At 46.6% G+C, this 12,794-nt stretch overlaps 1 protein-coding gene across 6 annotated transcripts in view; it reads right to left on the bottom strand.

The window, feature by feature from the left end:
- PIBF1 (progesterone immunomodulatory binding factor 1) overlaps window positions 1–12,794 on the bottom strand; it is a 171,834-nt gene that overhangs the window by 25,662 nt on the left and 133,378 nt on the right. For 5 of the 6 annotated variants that reach the window (XM_073346575.1, XM_073346585.1, XM_073346613.1 and 2 more), the window contains 2 exons: window positions 12,395–12,525; window positions 7,753–7,837 (listed from right to left, as the gene is read on the bottom strand). The exons of the other annotated variant lie outside the window; for it this stretch is intronic. In XM_073346575.1, coding sequence (XP_073202676.1) covers window positions 7,753–7,837; window positions 12,395–12,525 — 216 coding nt within the window. The remainder of the gene's footprint in view (window positions 1–7,752; window positions 7,838–12,394; window positions 12,526–12,794) is intronic. 6 annotated transcript variants of the gene reach the window in all.

The following is a 12,794-nucleotide window of genomic DNA, read 5'->3' as shown; positions in this document are numbered from 1 at the left end:
CCTGGATGAGAACGTGGGCCAAGAAGGTAGCCAATGAGGCTTGCACTCAAGTTGAGTGCGCCTTCACAATTGGTAGCGAGGGGATACCCGCCAGATCATAACAGGTACGGATGCACGAAGTGATCCAGTTGGGGAGCTGCGGAGTGGAGATCGACTGACCTCTCATGCATTCAGCCGTGGCGATGAACAGTTCTGAACGGCTTGGTCTGCTCAAGGTAGAAAGCCAGAGCCTGTCGCACATCGAGCATGTGGAGACAGTGCTCCTCACTGGAAGCGTGGGGCTTGACGCAGAGGACCGGCAGAAAAATGTCCTGACCCATGTGATAGGTGTAGACCACCTTCGGGAGGAATGCAGGGTGTGGGCTGGACCTTTTCCTTATGAAAAACTGTGTATGGAGGCTGGGAGGTCAGGGCCCTGAGCTCAGAGACCAGCCTGGCCGACATGATCGTGACCAGGAAGGCCACCTTCCACGAGAGGTGGGACCAGGAGCACGTGGCTAGCGGCTCAAACGGGGGCCCCATGAGACAGTCCAACACCAGGTTCAGGTCCCACTGCGGGACTGGGGGCCTAGCATACGGAAAAAGATGGTCCAACCCCTTAAGGAACAGGCCAGTCATAGCATGGGAGAATACCGTGTGACCCTGCACCAGTGGATGGAAGGCCGATAAGACCACCAGATGCACCTTGACTGATGAGGGCGCCAGGCCCTGAGCCCTAAGGTGGAGAAGGTAGCCCAGGATAAGCTGGATCGGGGTGGCAACCGGGGAAACACCCCATTCCTCCGCCCATCTGGAGAACCGGGGCCAAGTAGGCGCGGCGCGTGGAGGGCTGCCTGCTTTCTAGGACGACGCGTTGAACCCCTTCCAAGCATGTCCCTTTCTTCCTATCTAACGACTGAGCAGCCACACTGTGAGGTGGAGAGCCACTAGGTTGGGGTGGAGGAGGCAGCCCTGGTCCTGGGAGAGCAGGTCATGGCAATGGCCATGGCGGAGCAACCACCAGGCCCGTGAGGGTCCCGTATCAATGTTGCCTGGGTCATGCCGGGGCAATCAGAAGGACCCGGGCCTTGTCCGTCTTTACTTTTTCCAGGATCTTGCTGATCAGTGGGAATGGGGAGAAGGCATAGAGAAACTGGCCTGACCAGGACAGGAGGAAGGCATCGGAGATAGCGCCCCGTCCCAGACCTCTCCTGGAGCAGAACCGGGGACAGTGCTGGTTACGCCGAGTCACGAACAGGTCCACCTGGGGAGTCCCCCATACTTGGAAAAGCCTGTGAGCCTCTTCTGGGTGGAGAGACCAATCGTGCTGAGAGGAGAAGTCCCTGCTCAAGCAATCTGCCCGGGGGCTCCAGGCACCCAGTAGATGGAAGGCCTGAAGACAGATGTCATGGGCTATACAGAAATCCCACAGCCTGAGGGCTTTGCGGCAGAGGATCGGGCCCTGCCTTGCCTGTTGATATAGAACACTGAAACTATGTTGTCCGTGAGGACCCTGACCACCCTGCCCTCCAGGTGCGAGTGGAAGGCCACTCACACCAGCCGAACCGCCCTGAGTTCCTTGACGTTTATGTGTAGGGTCAGATCCTGAGCCGACCACAGACCTTGGGTCTGAACATTTCCCCACATGGGCCCTCTCATGTCTGATGCAGGTCTGACGCATCAGACACCAGTTCCAGCGATGGGGCCTTGTCCCTGAAAAGGACACCTTGGAGCATGTTGCTTGGGGCAGATCACCACTGAAGGGAGATGATCACCGAGTGGGGTACAGTGAGGACTTTGTCCATCCTGTCCCAGGCCTGGGAGAATTCTGAGGCCAACCAGAGTTGGAGGGGCCTCATCCGGAGTCTGGTGTGATGGACCCATGTATGTGCACGCCGACATGTAACCCAAGAGCTGCAGGCATGCTCTGGCTGTTGTCACTGGGAACCTTGTGACCGTGTCGATAAGCCCCTTCAGGGTCTCAAACCTGTCCAGTGGGAGGGAGGCTCTGGACGACGAGGCGTCCAGGAGCACCCCGACGAACTGTGTGTGTTGAACCGGAACTAATGTAGACTTGGTGTTGTTTACCAACAGGTCCAAAACAATGAACATGGACAGGAGGAGCGTCATGTGATCCTTCACCTGCAACTGGGAGCTGCCCTTGACTGGGCAGATCAAGATAGGGAAAAATCTTGGACCCCCCAGCACCTGAGGAAGGCTGCTACCACCGACATACATTTTGTAAATACCTTAGGGGCAGTGGATAGGCCAAACAGGAGGACCGTAAATTGGTATTCATTCTGCCCCACCACAAAACAGAGGAAGCATCTGTGCCCCTCGAATATATGAATGTGGAAGTACGTGTACTGCAGATCGAGGGCAGCGTACTAGTCACCGGGATCCAGGGAGGGGACAATGGAGGCCAGGGAGACCATGCAGAACTTGAACTTCACCATGTACTGGTTCAGACCTCGCAGGTCCAGGATGGGCCTGAATCCCCCTTTGGCCTTTGGGATAAGGAAATAGCGGGAGTAGTACCCCATGCCTTTGAACTCCCTGGGCACTACTTCCACCGCTCCTAGGCCCAGGAGCCGTCCCATCCTCCTGCCCGTCGCCCCAGGAGGGACGTGGGCGGTGGATGGTTGGGCAGGGAGGAAGTAAACTGGAATGTGTAGCCCTGGGAGATGCGTTGAGGACCCACCGGTCTGAGGTCAGCTGCAACCACTCTGGGAGGAAAGCACACAACTGATTGGAGAAGGGGAGCTTTATTGAGGGTGGATCCCTGGTGAGAACTGGCAGGGCGCCCCCGTCAAAACTACCTTTTCCCCGCCTTCCTGCCCTTGGAGGACCCAGGCTGGGGGGCAGGCCGAGACTGCCTCTGAGAGTGCCTCTTATAGTCCATAGACTTCTGTCATAAATATAAAGGGAAGGGTAAACCCCTTTAAAATCCCTTCTGGCCAGAGGAAAAATCCTCTCACCTGTAAAGGGTTAAGAAGCTAAAGGTAACCTCGCTGGCACCTGACCAAAATGACCAATGAGGAGACAAGATACTTTCAAAAGCTGGGAGGAGGGAGAGAAACAAAGGGTCTGTTTCTCTCTGTCGGTATGCTGCTTTGCCGGGGATAGAACAGGAATGGAGTCTTAGAACTTTTAGTAAGTAATCTAGCTAGGTATGCGTTAGATTATGATTTCTTTAAATGGCTGAGAAAAGAATTGTGCTGAATAGAATGACTATTTCTGTCTGTGTGTTTTTTTTGTAACTTAAGGTTTTGCCTAGAGGGATTCTCTATGTTTTGAATCTAATTACCCTGTAAGGTAGCTACCATCCTGATTTTACAGGGGTGATTCCTTTACTCTTGTTTACTTTTATTTCTATTGAAAGTCTTCTTGTAAGAAAACTGAATGCTTTTTCATTGTTCTCAGATCCAAGGGTTTGGGTCTGTGGTCACCTATGCAAATTGGTGAAGATTTTTACCAAACCTTTCCCAGGAAGTGGGGTGCAAGGGTTGGGGGGATTTTGGGGGGAAAGACGTGTCCAAACTACGTTTCCCAGTAAACCCAGTTAGAGTTTGGTGGTGGCAGTGGTAATTCCAAGGACAACAGATAAAATTAATTTGTACCTTGGGGAAGTTTTAACCTAAGCTGATAAAAGTCAGCTTAGGAGGTTTTCATGCAGGTCCCCACATCTGTACCCTAGAGTTCAGAGTGGGGGAGGAACATTGACAACTTCTCATAGGTGGTCTCGTATTTTGGGTGGGTCACCTGAGGGTACTATGGCTTGAACTTAGATTTAACCAGAGCTGGAACATAGAGACCCAGGGTCTGGAGGGTCATGCGGGAGTCTTTCGTGCCATGCAGCTTTGTATGTGTTTGTTCCGCAAACAGAGCTTTGCCATCAATGGGAGATCCTGCATGGCGGTTTGTGCCTCACTGGACAGCCCGGAGAGCAGGAGCCATGATGCTCTTCTCATGGACACAGCAGAGGCCATAGACCTCGCAGCCGTGTCTTTCGCATCAGAAGCCACCTGCAGGCTTGCCCTGGCAGCTGCTGTACCCTCCTCCACCAGCACCTTGAACTCCTTCCTATCGCGCTCCTGAAGGGAATCCTCGAACCTGGGCAGGGAGCCCCACAGATTGAACTCATACCGGCCCAGGAGAGCCTGGTGGTTTGCCACTCGGAACTGAAAGCTCGAGGACAAATACATTTGTCTTCCAAAAGAGTCCAACCTCCGTGAATCTTTATTTTTTGGGTAAAGGGCTGGCCAGCCCTGCCATTCCCTGTGGTTGACCGACTCGACCACCAGGGAGTTGGGCGCTGGGCGGGTGCATAAGTACTTGTGCCCTTTGGCGGGTACAAAGTACTTGCGTTCTGCCCTCTTAGAGATGAGGGCCAACAAAGCTGGTGTTTGCCACAGGGCATTTGAAATTTCTGCCACCCCTTCATGGAGAAACAAGGCTACCCTGCCCAGTGCCGAAGAAGACAGTATGTTAAACAGGGAGTCTGAGGGCTCCTCCATCTCCTCTGACTGGAGATGGAGGCTTGATGCCACCCTTTTTAAGAATTCTTGGTGGGCCCTAAAGTCCTCCTGCGGGACGGAGGGGGTGGGCCTGTAATCGCCTCATCCAGGGAGGGCGAGGAGGCCAGTGCGGTACTCTAGGTGTCTGCCGGCACCGGAGGGTCCACCACCTGGTCGGTCTCCAGGCACGGTGCTGAGGATGTACGTCTCACTGACTCCTTCTTCAGAGGTCTGGAGATGGAAGCCAATGGTCCTTCTGAGGCTCCAGCCACCAAGCAAGCCCTCACTGGGGACTGCGTCAGGGGCCACAGTGCCCACTGGTACCGTTGGGCTGGCCACGGGGCCCGGTGCCTCTGCACCTGCTGCGGCACAGGCGGAGCTGGTTGTTCGGCCTGGCTCATCGATGAATGACTATGAATGGAGGCTGGGCTGATGTACGACCTGCCGCTGTCCCCAGACCGGGAGGAGCAGTGGTGCTGGGAGCGACGCCAACCACGGGACCGCGATCCTGACATGGGGGAGCAGTACCATCGGTAATAGCTGCTCTGTGATTGGCTCTGATGGGCAGATCCGAGATGGCGAGACGCCAGCAATTGACACCCGGGACTGCAGAGGTGACGCCTTGATGGGTCTTGGAGCAGGATTCTGAGCAGGAACAACGTCTATGTTTGTGCCGTGACCGGCTGTGATAACCCCTCCGAGACAAGGACCTTTGGTGATGTCTGCCTCGGTCCCATTGGCATTCACTCCTCGAGATGGAGCAGTGCCGAGTGTCTCGGTCAGATGGAACCCAACCAGACAGTCTGGTGGAGTCGAGGACAATCCACGTGGACTTTGCCCTCAACAGTCGCTGGGTAGCGAACAGTGTTGGGAACATTCCCTGGATCGAGACCGGTACCGAGCCAGGGGCGACTGCGGAGATCCCAGCGACGGCTTGCCCCTGGATTGTGGAGCTGACATTGGCAGTGCTCCTGGTACTGGCATGGATGTAACATCCCAGGCTGCCTGCAGGGCCTCTGGAGTGGCGGGCATCCGGACATCCGGGGAGGCCTGCTCTGAAGGGACCGGGCTACTCTGCTCTACGTGAGTCGGAGGCCTAGAGGCTGGTGGGGATCGAGGACTGCCCAATATGGGTCTAGCCTCTGTCCCAGGTTTACCTTGGTGCCACTGCGAAGAAGCATCTTTCTGGCTTTCTTGGCGTGCCCTATGGATGGGGAGTGGTGCCGACTGGTCGATGACGCTGGAGGGTTGCCGGGCACCGACACCGCAGTGCCCGCTGCTGGCTTGGACGGCGTGCCAGAGTCAGGGTCAGCACTGACTCCATCAGAATGGCCAGGAGCCTAAAGTCCCTTTCTCTCTTGGTCCGAGGCTTAAACGACTTGCAAATCTTGCAACGATTGCTGATATGGGCTTCTCCCTAACAGCACAGACAGTCCGCATGTGGGTCACTCCTTGGACTAGATTACCTACAAGTGTCGCACGACCTAAAACCGGGGCACGGGGCATGCCCCGGCCCAGGCGCTCTAACGAACTGAACTAACTAAACAGCTAACTAACTGCAGGTACTAACACTGAACAAACAAGAAGTTCTGGGGATGAGCTACAGCAAAGCTGGAGCAGAGTAGTTCCGACGCACCTCCACTGGCAGAACAGAGGGTGGGGGAAGCGCGCAGCTCCCCTTATACTACGCCATGGAGGCGCCACTCCAGGGGTCACTGGGACACTCCCCCCTATGGTACGACTAGGGGAAAAACTTCTGGCACCGGTGCACGTGGCGAGTATGCACACCTATTGTGGAATACACATGAGCAATCACTCGAAGAACAGAACAGCAGAACGACGATGCTGCCTTGTTGCTGTGTTGGGTGGTGATAGTTGTCGTCTCCATGTTCCTCCCCTTTTTCAAATCCAGTTAGAATTCTCATGGCTGATTCAGTGCTGTGGAAACACAGCACTTTTCTACCACAAAAGTTATTTTGGTACTGCTACTAAAACCTCATCTTTCTTTAGGGAGAGTTTTAATTTCATTCAGATTTCAGGCCAACTTTTCATACCCCAAGTCTAAGCTATTAGCTTATTTTTGCCTTTGATTGCTTTCTGAGCCCACTCCTGCATTGAGCTCCACATAAGCAGATCTTTATATCTGCATAGAGCTCTACTGACTACAGGAACTTGTATATGAGTGTAGGGGTTCATTTGCATGGACCCCACCATTGCAGGACTGGGGCCTCTGCCAAAAAAGAAGAAGAAGAAAAAAAAAAAGCTTGTGATCTGCAGTATGTTGTTACTAAACTACCAGCTGATAATTGACCTCCCTATTTAGAGCTATCAGAAAAATCCAGAGATGGGACCCCTATTCCATATCAAGTATTGTTTCAAGTTTAGCAAGTGCAATGGATGAGACCAGTGTTTATTCATCCACAGAAAGTGGGACAGCATCAAGGATATCACCCCCCTTCCAGGCACTGGCACAGTTGAAGCCCTGAGATGTCTATTTATCATTGCCTCACAAATTTTACTTTTAATAAGAGAATTTCTGGCACTTACCTTAATGTAAAAATCTAGTTTAAAAGTTCAAAGTATTTCTTCATAATCTGTTGAACTACTTTTACCTTTAGGTGCCTAGTACTGCTTCCATAAACTCATGTTTAAAAAGTTCCTATTATAGTAACAATATTTTAGATGACAGAATGAATAATCTCTCTATGAAAGCATTGTGTAATACTGTATAGTAAGGATACTACATAAAATGTGTGTATTTTCTATTTGCACATTTTTACTGCATATGCATCACAACTTTGCAATCTTTACTAAGAAAAGTTATGCATCCTAAAAGAATGCTTCCAATAAATTTACTAAGAGTAAGCTACTGGCATTTTTGAGAACTAATGTACAATGGACTCTTAAATACAGTATAAAATAATATGTTGCATTTTATACCATCTTTCATCAAAGAACCCCAAAGCACTTTATCAACAATTAAACTGACAACACTCCTGTAAGGCAGGTAAGTAATAATATAACTACTTTACAAGTGAGGAAACTCAGAGACAGAAAGAGTAAGTGTATTGCCCAGCATCACACAGTGAGTAAGATGGCAGAGTTGGGAGTAGAAACCAGAACTCCCTTTTCTAAGTGCGCAGCTGACACACTGCCTATAGATTTCTAAAATCTATAGAATATAAAATATTACTTTCCCAAGTTTTAACTGCAGAAAAACATCCATGCTAAAGTTATGCTAAAATAGGAAGATTACCTCACGATGATTTAGAAGTCTTTCCAAATCTGCTCCCATTTGATTCTTGACACGGAGCAAAGCTGTCTTTTCTTTATTTAAAAGGCTGGTAGAAAGAGGATAAGAAATACAGTACTAGCAACAGATAATCTCTTCTAATCTTGTCTGGTTGAAACATGCATTTTTAAAGCTAAATACTGGCAACAATGAATGTGCTCAAGCAATTGTATAAAATAATCCTTTATTCAAAAATTGTAGGTTGTTAATGCATCTGAAAAGACGGGTATATGTGAATGCTTGCTTTAATCAAATAACAGAATTGAAGATCATTGATTCATTTACATACAACACCACAGTAAAAAAACAAAACAACCCTGATTTGATTTAAAGTGTGATTCTTCTCTTTAGAACTGGCATCACAGAATTCTATTTTTATTGTGTCAGTAACTTCTAGATAAATTTATCTCAATTTTACAAGCAAAAATAGATTTGTTTACTTCTAGCCCTCGAACCTGAACCTGAGGTGTTCTCTCATTCTTATGCATCATCACCAGTAGTAAAGGTTTGGCAAACCATGTTATATCCTCAAACTCTGCTGTGTAATTTTTGCCTCCACTGGATTTGCGCTGGTGTAACTGATGGCCATGTAATTGGATTTTTATAAATTCTGTTGATGATGCATGAGAGTCCAACTTGCACCCTCTTAGCTTTGTGGTCTCTGCAGAAGTAGTAAAAAAATTATTTTTGCCACATATTATTTAGTACTATGGTAGCATCCATAATCTCAGGTTTATCTTGAACAAGCATATAACTTTGAAACAATGGGATGTATTAAAGACCCAGTGTCATGCTTAACTTTAATTGTGCTTCCTTTTGTTAGCTTACATCATTGTATTAACTTGTAAAACAATTTTTCTCTACAAATTCTGATTCTAGGCAGCTACTCTGGAGGAGGTTGTGAAGGCTACTATAACAGGGTTTAAAAGAGAACTGGATAAATTAATGGCAGTTAAGTCTATTAATAGCTATTAGCCAAGATGGGTAAAGGAATGGTGGTCCTTGCCTCTGTTTGTCAGAGGGTGGAGATGGATGGCAGGAGAGAGATCACTCGATCATTACCTGTTAGGTTCACTCCCTCTGGGGCACCTGGCATTGGCCACTGTCGGTAGAGAGGATACTGGGCTGGATGGACCTTTGGTCTGACTCAGTATGGCCATTCTTATGTTCTTTTCCAGTTTAATTAAATGTATTTCCATATTCAGCTTTAGCGTCAGACTCCAGGAATAAATGCCAGATTGACAGACCCATAAGATTTGTATATGTTCTTGCCCAATTTTGTTTCCATAGTCCCAATAATTCAGAAAAAGGGGACTGATGTGAGCATCACATGACCAAACCAAATAATCTTCACAACAGGTTAAACTTGAAATCAATACCACAGTAAAATGATTAGTCATATAGCAGTAAAAACAGATTATGAACGCAGAAACAGTCTAAGAAGGAAACACATTATAAACTGAATGGAATATTTAGATATGATGCAAGCACACCAAATGTTTAATGTTCAGGATATAAATTTTATAGAAATGATCAATCAACTGCATCATACATTTTTTAAAAATGGCCATATACCTATGACTTTTTCCATTTTAGAACAGCAACATCGATTTTGGATTTGGGTACTTCCTGGGAATTAACAACCTGTTCAAGTAAATAGCCCTTGATTGCGCTTTAGGGCCACCAGCTCCTTCCAGGCAGTCATTACTTTCCCAGGAAGTGTCCTGCAACTTGATTCATACTGCTTAAGCTATGTTTTCAAAGTCTCACTATATTTTAAACTATTTTAATTATACATTTTTAATTTAAGCAGTACTTTTATCCTCTGTCATTTTTAACACATACTGAAGCTGCTGAACTCAGTGTTCTTTCTATATGCATATCTTGTTACTCAGTGATACTTTAGTTTTTCTTGGACTTATGTATTTTATAAACAGCAGAAACCAACATTTTAGAGTTGGAGTTCTTGTGCATGACTCACAAACTTAAAGAAACCATAATATGAAGTTCCTTGTATACCTTTACAGTATATTGTGCAAGAGTATACTTCACTGTTAATTATTAGTCAGAAGCTCATGTCTGAAGTTCAGTTTCATCCGCTGAATTAAATATATTCCAGTTATACTGCTTCTTTCCCTTCTGAATCAACAAACCATGATTGCTCCATAAAGTGAAGCTATAGCAGTGTTCTAATTTTTGCTTATGAGCAAATTTAAAGATGAAACTGTGCTGTTTGATTTTGTTTTGTTAACTCAAGGTTTGTCTACAAAATTAAGTTCACATAAGTTAGGTCAACCTACAAACACTGCAGCAATTAAATCCCGTTCCCCATCTCTCACCAGGAGGCAGCTGGGCTCAGGCTCCCCTGACCCCGATCCTCAATCCCGCACCGGGAAGGAGCCAGGCTCAGGCTGTCCCTCCACTCCTGCCCAATCCCTAACTGGGAGGTGGCAGCAGGGCTCCAGGCTGTCAGTCCCGGCAGGGGGACTCTGCGTTGTGAGCCCTGTGCAAGGCTGACAGCCAACACGTGATGTAAGTAATATATTTCCCTAACTACATCGACCTAAGTGTTACACCTTTTGAAGAGATGGAGTTATTAGGTTGATGTGGTGGGCGACTAGTGTAGTCCCGGACGATTGGAAAAAGGTAGATACTGGAATGGGTTACCTAGGGAGGTGATGCAGTCTCCATCCTTGGAGGTTTTTAAGGCCCGGCTTGACAAAGCCCTGGCTGGGATGATTTAGTTGGGGTTGGTCCTGCTTTGAGTAGGGGGTTGGACTAGATGACCTCCTGAAGTCTCTTCCAACCCTAATCTTCGATGATTCTATGACTTACGTCGGTGGGAGCACCATTCTAGTGTAGACGCTTACATAGTTACGTTGACGTAAATTGCCTTATGGTTATGTTGACCTAACTCTAGTGTAGACCAGACCTCAGTCTTCAGTCAGTACTGTGAATACAGAATTGTCAGAAAGTGCCAATTTCCAGATTTAGAACAGCTTTTTTCTTGGTGTTCATCCATTGTTGGAGTAAAGGGGAAAAAATGTACACTACTGCAAATATAGCAGATAAGATACACACAAATTAAATTAGTGGAAAAGTGGAGCTATCAGAGACAACTTTATTAACATGCATAATAGTAACTACCAAAAAATATCAGAGAGCAGGAAGCCTTCCAAGGTCAATTTTGGGAAGGAGCTTATCTTTCTTCATTATCATTAACAAAAGTGCTGACTTGGCACTCCAAATCACAGCATCCAACATGCCAATCATTTCTGCATCCCAGCTGGAAAAGGCTCTAAATCTTGGGCTCACATGGCCAAACTTTCATCACTGCTAGTGGTTTCTTTCTAATCTGGTTGAGGACAATTACCTTAGGTCCCAAATCCCTACAACTGGGACCCCACAAACACCCATCAGCCAATGAATTAAGTTTTAACACATTTATTTAGTCTTCAGTCAAGGAATATCAGAAATGAGCTCCTCAACCAAGATTGGAGGCATCTATGATAACTATTGGTGATAGAGATGCAGATTGAAAAAGACTCCCTTAAGCAAATTGCCCTTTTATATCCACCACTTGAGAGACTTTTGAACTTTCAGAACAAGAGTCAAAAATGCATTCATGCTGTGTATGAAGTCACACCCAGTTTTTAATGGTTTCATCTACATTTGCGCATAAAATGTCACATGCGTGAAAGAGGTGATGAGGTTTGTCAAAAAAGTGCATTAACTTTTGAGGTTTCTGTTTCAAGAGGAGCTTGGGAAAACGTCAAAAAAACGCTTTCCTCTGGAAGGAAAATATTGACTTCTATTGAATCAGAGATATCCCCAATGAAAGCTGTGGGATATCACCTTTCATTGGGGACATCTGGGGTGGTTTTCTATCCAGTTTATCTGCATATCTAGCGTTTGAAACAGATGGTTCCTCTTCAAGTGGTTATACACATGCATTCCACTCAACTGTACTTTCTTTCCAGAGATTCCTCCAAATCAAACAACCATCCACGTGTGGATACATATTCATTCCCTGTCATCTAAAGAGGTATGCTGCCACTATAGCCAAGTCCCAGTTCTGCATTCCCAGTGCTGTATAGTCTGAAGGGGAAGACTTTTATTGACAGTGGTTGTTTCACAGTGGTGTGAATGTATGCATCTCTTAAGTAGTTACTATATAACTACTGGATAGTTAAAATTTTAACTTTGCTTCAGAAATGAACTCTGGGACTTGTCTTCTATTTATGCCTCAGATTACACCTCTCCCAGCTCAAAGGACAGCTCCATCATATAATCTCTCTCTGGCTCCAAACTATTTCCCTGATTCCATATGAAGTCTGGTTTGTTCCTCTATGCTCCCATGATCTTCCTTTTCTTCCCACCATCTCTCCCCAACTCCAAGCTCCTCTTTAAATCCAACTCTTTCCCTATTGTCTCTCTCCAGCTCTGTGAGACAGGAAAAACCTGGATGCAAGAACTGCAGTATGTAAAACTGGTTTAGAGAATGATGCAGTGGCAAAGTCTCAAATGTTATGACAGTAATATTATTTTCTAAGTTGGGATGCAGATAAATATAAAAATGACATACACAACATTTTTTGGTATTTACCTGACATCTTTCTGAAGTTGTGCAATATGTTCTTTCTGTAAATGTATCTGAGAATCTCTCTGTTGTACAGACTCAATGAGGTACTTGTATGGCTGTTGTACTTGACTCAACAAAGAATTGGCTCTGTGAAGCTGACAAAAGAAAAAATGTATTTATTTTAAAATTATAAAGTAGTACACCACATTATGATCATATAAAACGGATAATCTGACAATAAAAACCCCTCAAACCATGGTGCCAATTCCCTTTAATCCACAACTGCTCCTCTCCTCTAATTTGATTCTAGATCCATTTGAATCTAATTTCTGACCTCTATACTCCACTGAAACTGTTGTCACCAGAATTTTTAATGGCCTCCTACCGTTCAAGTCTCAGAGTCTTTTCTCCACTTCATCTTCCT

The sequence above is a fragment of the Lepidochelys kempii genome, chromosome 1 (assembly GCF_965140285.1).
Source record: "Lepidochelys kempii isolate rLepKem1 chromosome 1, rLepKem1.hap1, whole genome shotgun sequence".
Classification (NCBI taxonomy): Eukaryota; Metazoa; Chordata; order Testudines; family Cheloniidae; genus Lepidochelys; species Lepidochelys kempii.
Note: the sequence above shows the minus strand (reverse complement) of the source record. Positions and strands in the feature narration are given on the sequence as shown.